This window comes from Phocoena phocoena, chromosome 1 (genome assembly GCF_963924675.1).
Source record: "Phocoena phocoena chromosome 1, mPhoPho1.1, whole genome shotgun sequence".
NCBI classification, from domain to species: Eukaryota; Metazoa; Chordata; class Mammalia; order Artiodactyla; family Phocoenidae; genus Phocoena; species Phocoena phocoena.
The window spans coordinates 40483456-40503861 of NC_089219.1; the positions used below are offsets into that span (position 1 = coordinate 40483456).

At 41.0% G+C, this 20406-nt stretch overlaps 1 protein-coding gene across 1 annotated transcript in view; it reads right to left on the minus strand.

Annotated features, from left to right (window-relative positions):
• AGBL4 (AGBL carboxypeptidase 4) overlaps nt 1–20406 on the minus strand; it is a 1274144-nt gene that overhangs the window by 514611 nt on the left and 739127 nt on the right. The window contains exon 4 of the mRNA XM_065887781.1: nt 18397–18613. Coding sequence (XP_065743853.1) covers nt 18397–18613 — 217 coding nt within the window. The remainder of the gene's footprint in view (nt 1–18396; nt 18614–20406) is intronic.

The window sequence follows — 20406 nt, forward strand, 5'->3', positions numbered from 1 at the left end:
ATTATACAAGATATTTGCATACCAAGAGCTTAGCTTTCACTTCGTGTGACACATATAAGCACTCAATAAATTTTAACTTTGTTTTACATTACTCCTGACAAATGCCATGAAAATTAAAGGGTTATTTTTCCAAAATGTGCAGGTGAAGAAACAGGCTGAATAATGTGAAATAAGTTGCTTAATTTGGTAATGAATTAGTGGTGAAGATGGGATTCAAATGCTGATCTGACTCCAAAACTTCTACATTCTCTTTCCATTTGAGAGAGTGGCATGGTGGTCGTTACTACCGTGACTGTTGTCGTCACTACTGTCACCACTAATAGCATTTAATCATAATGCCTCCTCACATGGGCATGGTACTTTCAAGCCTTCAAAAAAGCGTAGATCCGTTATCACAAGATTACAAATCCTTAGGCCTATAAGTGACTCCATGGAGCCTCAGCCACACTCCTCATCCCAGGATAGGAGCACCCTCCCCATCTCTGTGGCACCCTCAACAGGTGATGGTCTGTCCAAGTTGGACCTCATCAGTTCTGAGAGGAAATAACCAAAAGAGGATCATTCCCGGGCAGAGCAGGGCTGGAGAGGGCAGAGACCCAGTTACGTGTGGGAGGCTCCAGTACCGTGGAAGATCTCAGAGATGGAAACACACCTATCATTCCTCCTGACCATATTCAGGCCCTCAGATTGCACAGAGGGAGGTTCCTGGAGGAGGAGGCCTTCCTAGACCTAAGAAAGGGCGGACCGAAGGGAAGGGCAGCCAGATGAGCTCCACACACTCAGAGATAACTAAGGAGGAACAGGGGCCCAGAGCAAGAACAAACACCAAGAGAATCTAGAGCCTTGCCTCGTTGTTGCTTGTACCTTCATCTGCTACCTCGTTCCCCAAGTCTGTACCTGCAGGGTGTAACAGAAAACCCAAAACAGAAGAGGGCCTATGGCCTTGTTTCTGGGGGCAAAGATGTGGAGAAGCTAGAAGGACTGAATCAGCCTCCCCAAGTAAGTTGAAGGCAGGAAGCCCAGGAAAACAAGGGTAGGATCACAGTCACAGAGAAGAGGAAGGCAGGCTGGGTCACGAGGCAAGCCAGGAAGGAGGCAAAACAGAGCCCCAAGAGGCAACTTTGCCCTGAGAAGGAACCCTGGGGACTCCAGAGCATAAAGGCCGCCTCACTTCCGAGTGAGTGCTTCCACAGTCCTATTAGATCCCCACAGTAACACAGAGTAGTCAGTAAAAGGATCCATGCAGAATACAGAGCCTACATTTTGAAGTCAGACAAAGCTGAGTACAAAACCCTGGTTCTACCACATACTAGTTATGTGAGCTCAGGCAAGTAAGTTAATCTGAGCCCTGGTTTCTTCATCTGTGTAGGGGAATAACAATAGCAACGTATCGTTAGTCCTAAAGACGGCATGATTACACGAGACAAGGTGAAAACAGAGCCTGACACGTAGTGTGTGGGGAGAAAATGGTAGATAGCATGACTAAAGGCGTTCTTCTTTGTCGAAATGCAAAGAACGTAAGAGTCCCGATCAGGAAATCAAGATCATACTCTCAGAGACTACATACCTATTCTGTTTTTAGGCCTCAGCTTCCTCAGCTGGGAGAAGAAGGTGTTAGAAAACTAATCTTTCAGGGTCTTTCTAGGTCTAAACTTGTATGACTTCAACCACTTGCAGTACAGGCATCATGAATGAGAGAAAGAGATGAAAAGTCCCCTCCCTGTATCTTCCCCCAACTCTTGTAAAATGTCTTGGACAAACAATATCAAGCTTGGGTAATATTCTGCTGACCTAGATAGACAAAGTTAGGAAACTTTTAAATATGTATGAATATTATTGAATGAAAAAGAGAAGGCTAATTCAAACGGCTGCAGTGCATAATAATATCTTATTATTATCCACTTTCAATGTAGGAAATTCAGTAGAAACTACCTTTCCTATAAAATAGAATTTGAAGAAGAGAATACCTCTATTCTCTTTTCAGCAAATAACTGTCTTTTATTGCCAAAGTTTGGTAAATAAGCCAGAGAAATCAAATTATATTGGGGGATGAAGTTAAACAATTTAGAAAAAAGTCCAACATTTAATAAATTCATCCAATCCAAGGCACAGTAAAGAAAACAAGGCGGGATTTTTATGTTTCCTTTTCTGAAATGATATCTCTTTGGGAAGGCAAAGAAGGAATCTGAACATTTTCAGCAGTTTCTCCTTTAAAGAGAGATGTGAATTAATATATCTATTCAACAACAAATTCTTGAGAATTTACCGTGAACCCAGCAACTGAACAATCACAAAGAGGAATAAAATCCATGTTATAGCGTGTATCAGTACTTTTACTCCTTTTTACGGCTGAATAATAATACATTGTATGGATATACAATACATTTATCCATTCATCAGTTGATGGGCATTTGGTAGTTTCTACTCTTTAGTTATTATGAATAATGCTGCCGTAAATGTTCATGTACAAGTCGTTGTGTGAACATAAGCTTTCAGTTCTCTTGAATATAGACCTAGGTGTGGAATTGCTGGGTAATGGAGCAACTCTATGTTTAACATTTTGAGGAACTACCAAATGTTTTTCACAGCAGCTACACCATTTTATATTCCCACCAGCAATGTACGAGGGTTTCAATTTCTCCTCATTCTCCCCAACACTTGTTATTATCTGTCTTCTTTTGTTACAGACAGTGTAGAAGTTGGGATGTGATATCTCACTGTGGTTTTGATTTGCATTTCCCTGATGGCTAATGATGTTGAGTGTTCCCTTATGTCCTTATGGGCCATTTATCTTCTTTGGAGAAATGTTTATTTAGATCCATTGCCCATACTTAAATTGGGCTTTTCGTACTTGAACTTATTTTCTCCCATTCTGTAGCTTGTCTTTTCACTTTCTTGATGGTATCCTTTGCAGCACAAGTTTTTAATTTTAATAAAATCCAATTTGCCTTTTGCTACTTGTGCTTTTGGTGTCATATCTAAGAAACCATTGCCTAACCTAAGATCACAAAGATATACTCCTATGTTTTCTTCTAAGAATTTGACAGTTGTACTTCTTACAGATAAATGCACATTTAAATAAAATTTCTGGCCAATAAAAAAGAGAACAGGGAAGCAGGAAAGGGAGAAAGCAGCGGTCAGCAGTGTTAAAGGCAACCACAGCAGCAGCCTCACTGGGAGAATGTACAATCACCGGGAGGCCCTGGCAGGTAGCTCATGACCCGTTTCCCTCCCACCTCTCCTCTCCTACCTCTGGTAACAATCCTACAGAGACAAGCAGAGCCCTGGGAGAGGGTTACTGCAACCTCAGCCGTACCAGCTAAAGGACTCCCTCGGAAGTTCAACAGCTTGCTCGGAGAAGGAGCACAGATTCTAGCTAGGGGCTGGCCATCAGTCAAATCTCACCTGTATTTTCCAATTTCAACTGCAATGGTGTGGGGTGACTCATACCCCTCTTCTGCCAGGCCTGTGCTTTGTCCTTGCTATGGGCTGTGAACAACAAGTCCCATCATATTGTTCCCAAGCCATCACTGGTTGTTGGCACAGTCACCAAAAGGAACACAAAGTGAACTTCTTGAAAGTAAGACTGCAGAGTCTGAATCAAGATCATTTTGCAAGTTGCTTTGAAATCCTACCTTTATGAGACCTTCTTTAAGCCAATAAATTTTAAAAGGCCAAAAGTTGTAGTCAGTGATTTGGTTTTTTTCTTAACACCGGAACCATATTTCTGAATGCTAGGAAATAGGATTCTAGGAAAATGTCGAGTTCATTTATCAAGTCTCCCTGCACCAGGACACTTTTGTTAGAAAATGGATAATAATGATCTGCAACTAATTCTATTTTCTTTTCCCTAAGAGCCTTTAAGAAGTCACCCACCGTGACCACTTTTCTGAGTTTCCAACCACTGTCACTGTAACACTTTTGTCTTTTAGGAATGGCTAAGAGATAACGTCAGAACTAGTTGATGATGATTTTGATTCCTTTTTTCCCCCTTCTCTTTTCCTTTTCATATTGATGGTGATTTATTCTAGGCAGGGATGATCCCCAAGGGAGCTCTAAGCAGCGGCATTAGCACTGGGGACTTATGCTGGGACCCACCACCAGCCACAGCTTTCCCCAAACTGTTTCCTTTGACAGACCCAGGCCTTTCCTCTCTGCACTCCCAAACCTCCTCCTCCACAGCATTCAGCCAATCTTGAGCATGACCTTCTAGATATCTTTCCAATTCGTACCCTCTACCACATCAACAAAGTCCTTCTCACCCATTAAGTGTCTTAAAAGAGACCTTAAATAGTACCTCACCTATACAGTACTTTCTGATTCCCCAGTTTGAGTTAGGGGCCTCTTCCATGTTCCTACAAGTTCTTTTCCCACTCCTCACCAATCACCTATACCTTAGTTTCTTCCATACAGATATTAACCACTTATGAGTAGTATGCCTCAGTTTCCTCACCTACAAAACGGGGACAATAGTTGTACCTCCTTTATAAGGTTGTTGAGCTGATTAAGTGAGATAATAAAGTACCTAGAATATGCTTAGTATGTAGTAAGTACTCTAAATGTTACCTGTTCTCATTTTAATATGACAAATTGTATACCTTCAGGGAGCTGAGAGTCTGGTAAGGGAAATATGGTATTACAAATGCATTGTATCCAAGTAATAACGAACAACTCAGGAGGCACTTTCACACCTGTTATCTAACATGTACTAGAAGCCTCTTGCCGTGACCATAACCCTGAAGCTAAATCACAATGCCTAGTTTGCAGATGAGGCTTAGAGAAGTTGACATATGAGAGATTTAAGGGGCAGAGCAAAATTCAAATCCTACTATGGCTCTAGGCCTCCTGACCTTGTTACTTAAATTATGACTGAATAATGGGTTTCTCTGGATATCTACTGAAAGGAGGACTAATGTATGAGGAAACAGAGGCACAGAGGTTACACAGTTAGTGAGCGGCAGAGTCAGGGTTCTAACCCATGTAGCTCACACTACTGATTAAGGCATCTAACTTCCTTCTCATTGCCTTGTAGGTGCTCAGTTAATGTCTTCAGAAAGAGCAGACAAATAAGCAAACCTTGCAGATGGGTCTGGGAGCGAGAAGCAGTGGGCTGCAGTGGACAACCTATGCGTCAGCAGCTGGGCTTCCAGCTAGAGCTGTCCCACTAACTCACTGGGTGACTCAGGAAAGTTACTTCCCCTCTCTGGGCCCCAATGTCTCCAGCTGTAGAAAGAGGGATAAGTTTGCAAACATTGTTAGCAGCTGAGTCCTCTCTTCAAACTGTCTATGGGGAAGGCCAGTAAGTAGGGGCTGCACGGTTATGCATGGCAAGGGAAGGCAAGAGAGGCCAGTGCCCTGACTTCTTAGAAGCTCCTCTTTCCCCTCCCTCCTCAGTGGCCCCTAAGGTACTGTTCAGAGCCCAGATCTTTCCTTAGAGATACAGGGAGCATGGTTTTAAAACCCCAGAACTAGAGACACGTAAGATTCTTCTTGGCTTTCACATTCTATGACTCACGTAAAAGAAATGACCTTGTGCCCTAATGTTATACACCTCTGATTCAACAAAATGGAAATGTGCTTCAGAGGACGTAACAAAATATGACCACACAGAGAGGTAGCAAGAAGGAATTTTGGCTGCAACAGCACAAATTCTCCACCTGCCCCTAGTCCTATACGTACCTTAAATACAAAAATATTCCCTAAATCTATGACCAGAAGATAGATATTGAATGAACAACCAGAAGAGTGATAAGCGTTTTAAAAGGAAACAGTATATTATAGATGCATGAAACAGGCTCTCAAACTAGTCTGGGGAACAGTGCATCAGGGGAAAATTCCATGAGGAAGTGATGTTCAAGTTGGATAGTGAAAGCAGAATAGGAAGTAGTTAGGCAAAGGACCACAGAGAAATGACCAGTGTGTATGCAAGTGAGGGAGAGAATCCATGGCTCACAGAAAAAAACTGTAGGAAGGCCAGTGTGGTTAGGGCATGGACAGCAGAGTAAGAGGGTATGAGAGAAGCTGAAGAAGCAGGCAGAGGTCAGATTATGCAGGATCTTGCAGACCATGATAGAATTTGTTATTTTAGCTTAAACAGAGCCCGGGTGTTCAATGGGTCGTTTTCACAGATACCGAAATCACTCAACACGGTGGCAGCAACGTGGCGAAAAAGATAATTATGAACCAAAGTCCTCCATGTTTGAGGGAAATGTCCAAGAAGTGAGCAGATGACAGCAATAAGAAGTGGTAGTGGATTATATAGACTGATAGCATAAAGTTCAAAATATGTCTTTTTATATGATGTCTTTTTAAAAGGGAGGGGAAAGAATGATCTAAAAATAGAAATCTGTTAGCAAGAAGGATGCCATCTGGCAACCTAGCTGAGAGGTTATTCTGTCTCTTGTTCAGGTACCAGCGAATCAGTGAGGAAGTGAGGGGAAACACAAGGTTAGGAGGAGGTCTGGGACTTTCTGGCAGCCATGTAATGCTGACACAGTTGTGTGAGTAGAAGAGAGAGAGAGAGAGAGAGACAGAGAGAGACAGAGAGAGACAGAGAGAGACAGAGAGGGAGAGAGGGAGAGAGCGAGCCTGGAAGCTATTCACCTCACATCTTGTGCTCTTACGCTAAAGAAGCTGTTGTAACTTCCTGAGAGACCCAGATAGTTTGAACTAGGGCACTCACAGCAGAGATAAGGAAGACATAGATTCTAAGGATATTGAGTTGTAGCCTTGATCATACCTGGTGACAGATAGTATGTGGTGAATGAATAAAAAGGAATTAAATAGGACAGGTTTCTGACATGGGCAACAGGCATGATAGTGATGCATTCACTGAACCGGAGAAACCCAGGTTTGGAACAGGTATGTGGTAGTCTGGGTCAGCCTCTGCAGCTTGAGGTATAGCAGACACGTGTCTACTTGTTCTAGCAGAGGGAGAACCCAGCTAGATTCCCCACATCTCCTCTTCAGGCCCATGTTTGCCAAGAGCTGAGGTTTAGAGTGGAAGGATCAGTAGGGTAGGTTGGAAGCCCCTCAGCCAGATGCTGAGAGGATGTACCTGCCTTCAATTAATCTGGACTCTTTTTGGAGGGAATAGTAAAAACTATGCCAAGAGAGTGGTGACTTGTGAAGTGGCCTGCTGGAAGGGAGCCCAAACCACTAAGCTTTTTTAATTTAGAGTGTCTGATCGGAACAAGGTTTGGTGCAGATAGGGTTCCATAGAACTCTCCTGAGAGGTAGATTAGGGACTGATAATTGAGATTACTGACTTCCAACAATTACTCAATTTAAAACTCAGCCAAATGTAATTATTTTTCATACATTTGTTTGGTCATGTTGCCAGCTGCAACTCCATGATGTTTTACTTCAAAGGGGAAGAAAGAACAAAAGGAGAAGGAAGAGAAAGAATGGAAGGGGACTACCTTATTTTGAAGATATCATGCTGATCAGAAGTGTGCTGGCCTCTCTAGCCTCTTTTCTGTGGTATTACCTTCCGTTTCTTGTTTCCTGCCCACAAGGTCATCAGTTACCTATAGCTCCTTTCCGAGATCCTGGCCTTTCCACACAAGTCCACACAAGGATTGTAGTGGAAGCTGCCAAGCTCTGTATCTTAAATTCTTCCAGAATTCCTTATACTTATCCACTATGCTCCTCTTCATCCTTACCTAGCTTTCTGGCCTTTTCTGATTATACTATGTTCTCTATCTTCACTTCAGCTTTATGATTTTGCATTTTTTGAGGGGGGGGGGAGGGTCTGACTCCCAGATTCTTAGTTTGGCTTAGATTTTGAAAATCTTTCAAGATATGGCTTTCAGAATCTTCCCTTTGCCACCAGACCATTCTCACTGTAACTCTGCTGATCTGGGAGCCAGTCTCACAAGAAGGGGTTGGAGTCCTGGTGGGAGTTCCTATTGCCCAGGGTTCACATTGTAGAGCCCCACCTACCCAGGCCCTTCCCCAGAGACTGCTCCTTTTTCTAAATTTTGTCCTTTGCCATATGGTTCTCCCTCACTCATCATGTATTTGAACTAGCCATTTCATAAAACTTTACATATGATCCTTATGGACAAGATGGAGAAATGGGGGAAGGGACTACACTTTGTTTATCTCTAGATCTATCATGGCACATGGTACATAAGAGATTCTAAATTAAATTGAACTAAATTGAATTTAATTGAGTTGACTTGGAGACAAGTAAAGTCTTGTTCACTTAGGTGACTTATGCTACTGGGGTTAGTAGCAAAATCAAATTCAGGGATTGAAATAAAAATGCCAAACTATGCATTCCACAGAAGTATCTGGTAATATACATGGATCTCTGTTCTTAGTCTCAGGTCTTATCCTGTTATAAACACTTGTATCCTTGCCTTAAACTAACTCTTAAAAAATATATTCTTTAAAAATTCTGAGTGATGTCACTAATGTTGCAGATAAGAGAATCCAAGAATCAAAATGATCACAGCAGCCTAGAACAAAGGACTAAAACCAATGAGTTTAAACTTAGGATAAATGTAAGAGGTCACAATTATACTTGTAAAATCTATTAGTATAGGCCAATGTGGTATCCTGGATCAGTTCCTGAGACCAAAATAGGATATTAGTGGAAAACTGACAGAATTTGAATATAGTTCTGTAGTTTAGTTAATAGTAATGTACCAATGTTAATTTATTAGTTTTGACAAATGTTTCATGGTTATATATGATCTTTTAACTTTCTTTTTTTTTAATTAGTTTTTATAGTATAGTTGCTTTACAATGTTGTGTTAGTTTCTACTGTACAGCAAAATGAATCAGCTATACATATACATAAATCCCCTCTCTTTTGGATTTCCTTCCCATTTAGGTCACCACAGAGCACTGAGTAGAGTTCCCTATGATACACAGCAGCGGTCCCCAACCTTTTGGGCACCAGGGACCAGTTTTGTGGACGACAATTTCCACGGATGCAGGGTCGGGGGGTTGGGTGGGGGATGGTTCAGGCGGTAATGTGAGCGATGGGGAGCGGCAGACGAAGCTTTGCTCGCTCGCCTGCCACTCACCTCCTGCTGTGTGGCCCGGTTCCTAACAGGCGGCAGTCTGGTACTTGTCCATGGCCCGGGGGTTGGGGACCCCTGCTCTACAGTATGTTCTCATTAGACATCAATTTTATACATAGTATCAATAGTGTATACATGTCAATCCCAAACTCCCAATGCATCCCACCCCCTTCTTTCCCCCCTGGTATCCATACACTTGTTCTCTATGTCTGTGTCTCTATTTCTGCTTTGCAAATAAGATCATCTATACCATTTTTCTAGATTCCACATATATGCGTTAATATACAGTATTTGTTTTTCTCTCTCTGACTAACTTCACTCTGTATGACAGTCTCTAGGTCCATCCACGTCTCTACAAATGGCCCAATTTCATTCCTTTTAATGGCTAATATTCCATTGTATATATGTACCACATCTTCTTTATCCACTCCTCCGTTGATAGACATTTAGGTTGCTTCCATGTCCTGGCTATTGTAAATAGCGCTGCAGTGAACACTGGGGTGCATGTGTCTTTTTGAATTATGGTTTTCTTAGGGTATATGTCCAGTAGTGGGATTGCTGGGTCATATGGTAGTTCTATTTTTAGTTTTTTAAGGAACCTCCATACTGTTCTCCATAGTGGCTCTATCAATTAACATTCTCACCAATAGTGTAAGAGGGTTCCCTTTCCTCCACACCATTTCCAGCACTGTTTGTAGATTTTTTGATGATGGCTATTCTAACTGGGGTGGGGTGATATTTCATTGTAGTTTTGACTTGCATTTCTCTAATAATTAGTGATGTTGAGCATCTTTTCATGTGTTTGCTGGCCATCTGTATATCTTCTTTGGAGAAATGTCTATTTAGGTCTTCTGCCCACTTTTTGATTGGGTTGTTTGTTTTTTTCATATTGAGCTGCTAACAGTAGAGAAAACTGGGTGAAGTATATGTTGGAACTCTCTATATGTATTACCTTTTCAACTTTTCTAAAAATCTAAAATTATTCCAAAATATTTATTTTAAAAAAGACTATCCAAGAAATAAAAAAAATAAGTTTTATTTAAAGAACAATAACAAAAATTTACTACATGAAGGCCTCATTGTTTAAAAAAGCAAATGTAAATACTGGCTACATTTCTAGCAATCTAGGATCCAGAGCAAGAGAGGCAATGGTTCTATTCTGCTGTGGCATGCTTAGATCACCTGCAGAGTTTTACATTCAGTTCTGGTATTTTAAGAAGGAAATTAATAACCTAGATCATGTCTAGAGAACAACAAAGAAGGTACAGAGTTTAGAAACCATGGAATATGAAGAAATGTAGAATTACAAGGGAGGAGAGGAGGAAGAACGGGATTAGGTGGGAGAAGGGAAGATTCATGAGGGGGCTGTGGCCACTGTCTTGCTATCTTTGCAGGCCTGTCCAGGGGCTAGAGGAGCAAGTACATGCAGGGTGGGCCCAGAGGGTGGTGGTAGAACCAAAGAGAGGAGGTTACAGGAAGGCAGCTCCTTCTGGGGATGGTATGACTTATCTGTCATTGGGATAGAGCTCAGGCTGCCTCAAGAGGTATGTGAATAGTGGTTGAAAAGTCGTATTTCTCGAATGTTGAGAAGATGCTGTTCCATACAGTTTAGGTCCTTGCCCATAGGAAATGCCTAATATATTTGTTAAATTTGAGTGTGACCCCTACGGTCTTTGCCAACTCTGAAATTGTGTGAAATGTTAAGATTAAAGAGACAAGCTTTTCTGGGTATTTCTATGACATTATCATCACTATACGTGTGTCTTGGTAGTAAAGTTTTCCTCCTAGTGCTCTTGTCCTGTGAAATATCTCTGCCTGAGAAAAGGAAAGCCAACTGGACAGACAGGCAGGAGTTAACCTGACTTCTAGATCAGCTGCCATCAGCAGAGGCAGCCTGGAGATGGAAGGGTTAAGTGCCACAATGATCATGTTCCCTCCAGCTTGGTTCCTCACTGCCCTCAGGATACAGTCCAAATTCTTGAGTTTGGCATTCAAAGCCTTCCTGACGCAGCTCCCACCTATCTCTCATTCTTTCCCAATCACCATTCCTCTTGTTCTTCTGCTGCTGACCCTGTGCTCTTGTCATTTGGAACCACACTAAACAGTCAGGGCTCACCAGGTGTCTCAGCCTCTGTATTCATGCTTTGATTCTCAATTCAAGATGCCTCTTTCCTTAATGCTTCATTTCCTCCCTTGTGCCTTTCCTCTGCCTCCTACTTCTATTACATCAAGTTTCTTACCATCATTGCTATTATTAGCCTTTATGTCTGTGACATCCAGTACATGGAGTATTTCTTAGGGGCAGGGTGCGTTTTGTACTCATCTTTCTGTCTCCAGCACCCAATATAGAGCCTGACAGGTAGAAGGTGTTTACTAGATATTTGTAGTATTGAGGAATGGCTTTGGAAGAATTTAGTAAATAACTGTATATGTGAACAGAATACTTCCTTATCCAGGATTGGTTTAGAGTCCATTCTTTGGGGTCCACAAAGGTATGGCTTCAAATCCCAGCTACATGATATAGACAAATTATTTAATCTCATTTAATTATTTAATCTCAGCTTTTAAAAATGCAAATGGGAGAAGACAATACTTATAGCCCAGAGCTTAAATGCTTCCTTCTAAGGGAAGGCTTCTCCCCAAAATGTATTTCCTTTCCTGATTTAATTTCTCCAATACTGTCTGTCTCTTTCTACTAGAATGTAAGCTCCATGAAGGCATGTATTTATGCCTGTTTTTACTGCTGTATCCCCAGAGCTTAGACAAGCTGGTTACATGTTAGGCATTCAATTATAGTACTAACCATATAATAGGGGTGTTGTGAGGACTGAGTGAAAGGATGCATGTAAAAGTCATAGCATTGGGTCTGGCACATGCTAAGCACTCAATAACTACCATTGTTATAAAATAAAGGGCAGATTGAAAGGCAACATTACACCAAGCTAATGAGTGACTTAGAACATACAAAAGGATGTCATCAACATTTGAGCCATAATTTACGTTGAAGTTGGAAGGGATGTTTGAAATAATCTGGTCTGACTTTCTAAGGCCCATAGAGAAATGTTTTTCCCAAGGTCATAGAGCTAGCCAGTGGTAGAGCCTAGACAATATTATTCTCATATAAATGATTTTCTAGTGATTCCCTAAAATACCCTATCAGACTATTTTCTTTGTTAGACACTTGCTTTTGGCAAGTATCCCTAAGTATGGGAATCACTCTCTCCATCTAATACTTTCAAAACACACACACACACACACACGAGTTATGGTTCCTCTAGTCCAATGACATTTGAAAATAATGCAATATTTCACTATGTCTGACAGTACAAGGGCTATATGATTTAAAAACTCATGTGAGTCAGTTAAAATCTAATTCTGGCTATGCTGGAATGAGACTATTGATAAATGCTATCCCCAAAAAACAAATATAAAGCTGGGCAAAATTGAAACAAACAACCATTTCAGTGTTTTGGAAACTGACCAAATTGACAACAATCTCAAAACTATTATGTTTTAAAAACTGCTGAACTTCAGGTAATAAGAATGGGAATATATGATGTTCTGTCCTGGATTGGTTCCATCTTCCCCCAGGCTTGGTGAATGCTAGGACAGGCCAGGCTGTGAGGGTTGGCAGCTTCTCTGTCATGGTCGAAGGGACTCAGTTAATTTGGAGAAGTAGGCAGTGCCCAGACCCAGCAGCATTGTCTGTGGGCAAGTGAGAAGGGCCCACAGTTGCATAGCTGGGACAAGAATATGCTGGCTGAGACTGGGTGCTGGCTCATCAGAGACCTGAGAAGAAGCCTAAAGTAGCAACACACACATGAACAACCTTGAGGCTTCACATATACACACAGGGAACACAACACAAAAGGGAAAGTAAAAGCCAGGTCAGACTTGAAAACTGCCCGAACTTTGTGCTCCCCATACCCACACACAAATCCACTGTCAGAGGATGGAAGCCTTACAGACTCAGAGTGGATGAGCACAAACTCAGTCCAATCATAGCTGACCTACACAGACACAGGGTTGACTCCCTGACAATTTAGCCTTGAAAATAGGAAAGAAAAACTGAGTAGAGGCATTGGAGAAAGGTGCCAAGATAGTTCATGGGTAAAAGGTTAGTCTTTTCAACAAATGGTGCTGCAACGATTGGATATCTATATGCAAAAAAAGTGAACTTAAGGCCCTTACCTCATGCCATATATAAAAAAATTACTTCAAAATGGATCATGGATTTAAATGTCAGTGGAAATTATAAAAATTTTAGAAGAAAACATAGGAGAAAATCTTTGTGGCCTTCAGATGGGCAGCTTTTAGATAAGGTTCCAAAAGCATGATCTCTAAGAGAAAAAACTGATAAGTTGGATTTCAAAATTAAAAACTTCTATTCCTCAAAAGTCATGGTTAAGAGAATGAAAAGGTATAGATTAAGGTATAGGTATAAGGTATAGATTAAAGGTATAGATTGGGGGGGATTTTGCAAAGCATGAGTCTGACAAAGGACTTGCATTCAGAACAAAGAACTCTCAAAACTCATTATAAGAACACAACCCAATTTTTAAATAAATGGATAAAAGGTTTAAACTAACAGAGAAGATCTTCAGCAGAGAAGATATATGAATGGCAAATAAGCACATTATAAGATAATCAACATAACTAGTTACTAGGGCAGCACAAAATAAAACCACAATGAGATTTCACTACATACCACTAAAATAGCTGTAATGAAAAATATAGGTAATTCCAAGTGTTAGCAAGCACATGGAGAAACTACAACCCTCTCTCCTACCTTGTTGGTAGGAATGCAAAATGGCACTAACTTGGAATGCAGCTTGGCACGTTTTTTGGTTTTTGTTTTTTTTAAGTTGAATGTGAACTTATATGACCCAATGATTACATTCCTAGAAATCTACCCAAGAGAAATGTGATCACATGTCCACTCAAAGATATGCACATGAATGTTCATAATAGCATTATTCATAATAGCCCCAAACTGGAAACAATCCAAATGTCCATCAACTGGAGAACAGAAGAAGAAAGTGTGGTATATATTTTCAATGGAATACTATTCAGCACTAAAAATGAATGGACTACTGATGGATGCTACAACATGAATGAACCACAAAAATGTAATGCTATGTGAAAGGTGCTAAATGCAAAAGACGACTAAATAGTGCATGATTCCACTTACAGGAAATGTTCAGAAATGGCAAATTTACAGTGTCAGAGAACAGATGAATAGTTGCCTAGGGCTGGGAGTGGAAGTGGGGATTTACAAGGGAACTTTTGGGGATGATGAAATGTTCGAAAATTAGATTGTGGTGATAGTTGTAAAACTCTATACACTTACTAAAAATCACAGAATTGTACCCTTACAATGGGTTAATGTTATAGTATGTAAATTATACCTCAATAAAAGTGTTATAACAACAAGAAAATAAAGATCTTTCCTATGATGTATTTAACTTAAATGTCAGATTGTGGCTTTGATGTATGCACAAAGGGATTTTGTTTGCTGGTGTTAGAAAGGGCCACTGGTAAATAACAAAATAAAATGCCATTTTGGATGATATAATCAGTAGCAATAGCAGCTACGCCCATGGTGATTAATAGTTCCAGCACTAGAAATTCAAAATCTTGCTTCCTGCCTGCTCTAAGAATTGTCTGTTGACATGTTTAGCCTTCCTACTTGTAATTATCCTCCCTCCAAACTGGAGTAGGGATTAACTATAGTGGTGGCTTCAGTCACAAGCCATATCAAACGCTCTGGTAACCAAGAACTGTCCTGTCTGCAAGAGTATGCCAGAAGGCCTTAATGTCTCTGGTATCTGCTTCGAGACCCAGATCAGGGGGATGGAGCCAACACACAGAGCTCCCTTAATCTGGTTTAGCCAGCAGAGGTACACCCTGCACTTCCACTAACTTTACTTTCTTAAGATGTAGCTTTGGATAAGGTATAATCCCTTTCTCAAAAGGGATTTTAGTAGGTCCAATGTGTAAAGGAGCAATGAGTCCATCAAAGCGCCAGGGCACAGCATTAGAAGCCATGGGTTTAAACATTGGCCTAGTCCTGAACTAGCCATGTAGCTTTAGCCAAGTAACTTATTAGCCTTAGATTATTTATCCCCAAACTGGGATAATTCTGCCTACCCCACAAAACTGTTGTGAGAAACAAGTAAGACAGTACATATAAAGTGCCTGACCTAGTGTCTGTGTGTTGAATCTGAATAAAGGATACAGCCGTAATTCTTTAATATGACAATCAAGGTTTTTCAGAGTTTGGTCCTAATCTTCCTGTCTATCCTTATCTTCCAGTAGGAAGGTTCCCTATTCCAATCAAACCAGACTTCTGACCAACTATCATCATGCAATGACTCAGGCTGTTTCTTGCTCTCTGGGCTACCTTCTCGCCAACTCTGTATTCAGTAATCCTACCCATCATTCAAAACTCGGCGTAAAGCCCATCTTCTCCATGGTGTTTAGTCTGACCATAAATTCTTTAAACAACTCACGGGATCCTTTATTATATACTTTAAAAAAACATAATATATATTTTTTAAATGTCTTATTTCCTCTGGTATGGAATACATTTCTGGAAGTACAACATGACTTGTATACTCCATTATATATCCCTACAGTACCCCTCACAGGGTCTGAAGTAGGACAGTGGTCTCGAATTATTTTACTCTAACTGAGGAATTCCTCAAAGAATAATTTAAAAACCCCTATCAACTTCAACTTTCTCATTTTATAGATGAAAAACTTGTCCCCAGAAAAGGGAAGTAACATTCAAGGTCATATGAGTAGTTTGGTATTAGAGCTGAACACATAATTCAAGCTTCTTATGGCAGAAACTTCAGGATGTCCTTCAATATTAATTCACCTCCATATCTATAGGACTACTAATTTTTAGCTCACCCAGAATGAAGACTTCATTTCTCATCCTTCTTTTAGTTAAGTGTGGACATGAGTTCTATCTAATGGGATAAATGTGAAAGTGCCACAATACTGTATCTTCTCCCTTCTCCACCTACTTTCTTAATCTTGTTGCCTGGAACATGGATGTGACAGAATTCCATATTTGTCACTGAGTTTGAGAGCCACATCCCAGGGATGGCAGGGCAGAAAGCTGGAAGAACTTGACTCCCTAAGAGTTTCAAGGAGCAGAGCCACACTATCAGCTCTGGATTGCCTACATCTAGATTTATATATGGAAGAGAAATAAACTTCTATCTCATTTAATGAGCTGTTATTTTAGGTATGTATTTTGTATATTAGTTATTGGAAGCTTAACTTATCCTATTATTCCTCCTATCAGCTTTCTGATGCTCTTAGCTCCTCACATTGTCTCTAGATATATCTTAATTCATTCTTTCATTCATTCAATCATTTACTCCATAGCCATTCAGTGTACACCTACATTCTGCCTGGCATAAATCTAAGAGAGGGCTGCAGTGGACACAAGAATGAAATGAACAGATCCCACACTTAATAAGTCACAAGTAGTGAATGAAACTCTTTCTCTCTTAATTTATATCATAAGTCATATGTCTGGCAAACATTCGTCTCAGGATTTCTCCAACAGTCCCATCTGAAATAATCTACTGTCTCCAGTAATACATTGTTGATCAGACCATGTGTGACTAATATGTTCTATTTGGCTCTCTACAACCACTCTCTGCCCTTCTCCATCATTTTCTTTGTTCAGGGAAACTTATCTGTATGGATTACTTCAGTGGGCTCTCTTGCCCTCTGATTTCCAATTGGGTTGGCCAGTAGGAACCCCTAGCAGTAGATCAGAGGGAAGTAAGAGAATGAGCTCTATGTATTTATTTTTCTCAGCTCCCTCCCTGTGGGATCATCTCAGGCTAACTTTTTTCCTCAACTGAAGGTCACTGTTCCACTCAAGATGGCCCACTGCATGACTCTCTACTATTGGGTTCTGTTACCCATTTCATCCCTTCACACCCTTTGAGCTGTTACTAGCCCCAGGGAACTGCACTATACCCCATGGTTTCTGTACACAGTGCCCACACCTTGTAAACAGCCCATTTATTAAGCTCTCCTCAAATTATCCTAATGTGAGGCTGCCATCTGTTTCCTACTAGCATGCTGACTAATACACCATGTGTCCCAATTCTCAGTTCAAAAGATATAGGCACCAGATATACATGGCACCCATCAGAAGCACTGTTAGGAAGAGGATTAGAGTAGAGGGAAGATATTCTTTACTAGCAACTGAAGTATTTCTGACCGCAGAGAACAAAACCTATGCATCCAATGTGAAGGACACTTTTAGATCCTGGGATGGGCAGGGAGAAAAAGAGGAAAAGACAGTAGGAAAGTGTGGTAGGCAGAACAATGCACCCTTTCTCCCAGAATGTCCAAGTCCTAATCCTTGGAACCTGTGAATATATTACCTTACATGAGAAAAGGGACTTTACAGATGTGATTTGGTTAAAGATTTTGAGATGGATATATTATCCTGGATTATCTGTGTGAGCTCAATGTAATCACAAGTGTTCTTATAAGTGAAAGAGGAGGGCAGGAGATTCAGCATCAGAGTGGTGCAGCATGAGAAAGACTTGATAAGTCAATGTTGACTTTGAAGACTGAAAGGGAACCACAAGCCAAGGAATGCAAGCAGCCTCTAGAAACTGGGAGAGGTAGTGGAATGAATTCTCCCCTAGAGCCTCCAGAAGGAACACAGACCTGTTGATATCTAGATTTTAGCCCAAAGAGGCCAATTTCAGACTATTCCTGAACTGTAAGATAATAAATTTGTGTTGTTTCAAGCCACCAAGTTCATGGCAATTTGTTATGTCAGTAACAGAATTTAGTATAGATATAGTATAGAATTTAAGACTGAAATCTCCAGACCCAGAAAACTAAACCTGAGGAAGGAAGAAGGGTTGGGGAACTAATAGATAGCAGAGATAGAACACACTGTGGACAGCACAAACACTGCACACCACCTGCTAACCTACACTGCAGTCAAGTTAAATTCACTAAAAAGCAAATTTATTCTTCATCTCGTAAGCTTAGACTCATAAAATGCTTTCACACCTTTTGTAACACCCAGTAGAGCCTTCTTTTTATCTCACAGTTCTGGGGATTCACCAGAACTTTTGTATTTTGTTAGAGAGCTTTATCAGCTTCATTCAGAAGGACACGCACCTGCCTTATCCTATTCTTTGACTTCCTGGTGGCCATAGTAGCAAAATATTACACACAAAAAACAATGATTTTTTTAAATTTCCAGAGCATATAGTCTACAAAGCACCAATATCTATTATTTGCATTCTATAAAAAACAGTGCTAAGCTCCTCCCCCAGCTTTCCCATTTCTGAATGGGCCTTACCACACTCTGACCCAGCTGCTCCCGGAAGAAGTAATCCATGTTTCTCTTTTGCAGGCTGTCAAGGTAATGCTGAAAGCGAGTGTACGTATATGGGTAGCAGTAAGCAAACTGGTAAATATCTTCTTCTCGGTCAAAACAAAATGCAAAGGACATCACATAATTCTTCCTATGGTCCGGGCAGCGGTAGTAGTAAACATTTTTAGGTGGCAGTCTTTGCCTGGAAGATACAAAGAAATTTGGGCATATCAGACAGTTGTTCAAGCTTCAAAATGTAATCAGTAGGAATATATGCCCAAGATTGAAACTGTAACATCAAGAAACCTAGGTGGTGGCCAGGGACAACAACATATACCAATCTATGATCAAAAGAGGTTGGACACTCCCTCTTGCAAGAGCACTGGAATCACAACGAACTGCTGAAAAATCATTGACAGGAAGACACTGGAACTCACCAAAAAAGATACCCCACATCCAAAGACAAAGGAGAAGCCGCAATGAGATGGTAGGAGGGGAGCAATCACAATAAAATCAAATCCCATAACTGCTGGGTGGGTGACTCACAAACTGGGAGAACACTTATACCACAGAAGTCCACCCACTGGAGTGAAGGTTCTGAGCCCCACGTCAGGCTTCCCAACCTGGGGGTCTGGCAACGGGAGGAAGAATTCCTAGTGAATCAGACTTTGAAGCTAGTGGGATTTGACTGCAGGACTTCGACAGGCCTGGGAAAAACAGAAACTCCACTCTTGGAGGGCACACCACAAAGTAGTGTGCACATCAGGACCCAGGGGAAGGAGCAGTGACCTCACAGGAGACTGAACCAGACCTACCTGCTAGTGTTGGAGGGTCTCCTACAGAGGCGGGGCGTGGCTGTGGCACAACGTGAGGACAAGGACACTGGCAGCAGAAGTTCTGGGAAGTACTCCTTGGCGTGAGCCCTCCCAGAGTCTGCCATTAGCCTGTAGGCTCAAGTGTTGGGTTGCCCCAGGGCAAACAACCAACAGGGAGGGAACCCAGACCCACCCATCAGCAGACAAGCGGATTAAAGTTTTACTGAGCTCTGCCAACCAGAGCAACACTCCCCTCAACCCACCACCAGTCTCTCCCATCAGGAAACCTGCACAAGCCTCTTAGATAGCCTCATCCACCAGAGGGCGGAGAGCACAAGCAAGAATAACTACAATCCTGCAGCCTATGGAACAAAAAACATATTCACAAAAAGATAGACAAGATGAAAAGGCACAGGGCTATGCACCAGATGAAGGAACAAGATAAAACCCCAGAAAAACAACTAAATGAAGTGGAGACAGGCAACCTTCCAGAAAAAGAATTCAGAATAATAATAGTGAAGATGCTTCAGGACCTCGGCAAAAGAATGGAGTCAAAGATCGAGAAGATGCAAGAAATGTTTAACAAAGAACTAGAAGAATTAAAGAACAAACACCTAGAAGAATTAAAGAACAAACAAACAGAGATGAACAATACAATAACTGAAATGAAAACTACAGTAGAAGGAATCAATAGCAGAATAACTGAGCCAGAAGAACAGATAAGTGACCTGGAAGACAGAATGGTGGAATTCACTGCTGCAGAACAGAATAAAGAAGAAAAGAATGAAAAGAAATGAGGACAGACTAAGAGACCTCTGGGACAAAATTAAATGCAACAACATTCACATTATAGGGGTCCCAGAAGGAGAAGAGAGAGAGAAAAAACCCGAGAAAATATGTGAAGAGATTATAGTGGAAAACTTCTCTAACATGGGAAAGGAAATAGCCACCCAAGTCCAGGAAGCACAGAGAGTCCCAGGCAGGATAAACCCAAGGAGAAACATGCCGAGATGCACAGTAATCAAACTGGCAAAAATTAAAGACAAAGAAAAATTATTGAAAGCAACAAGGGAAAAATGACAAATAACATACAAGGGAAATCCCATAAGGTTAACAGCTGATTTCTCAGCAGAAACTCTAAAAGCCAGAAGGGAGTGGCATGATATATTTAAAGTGAGGA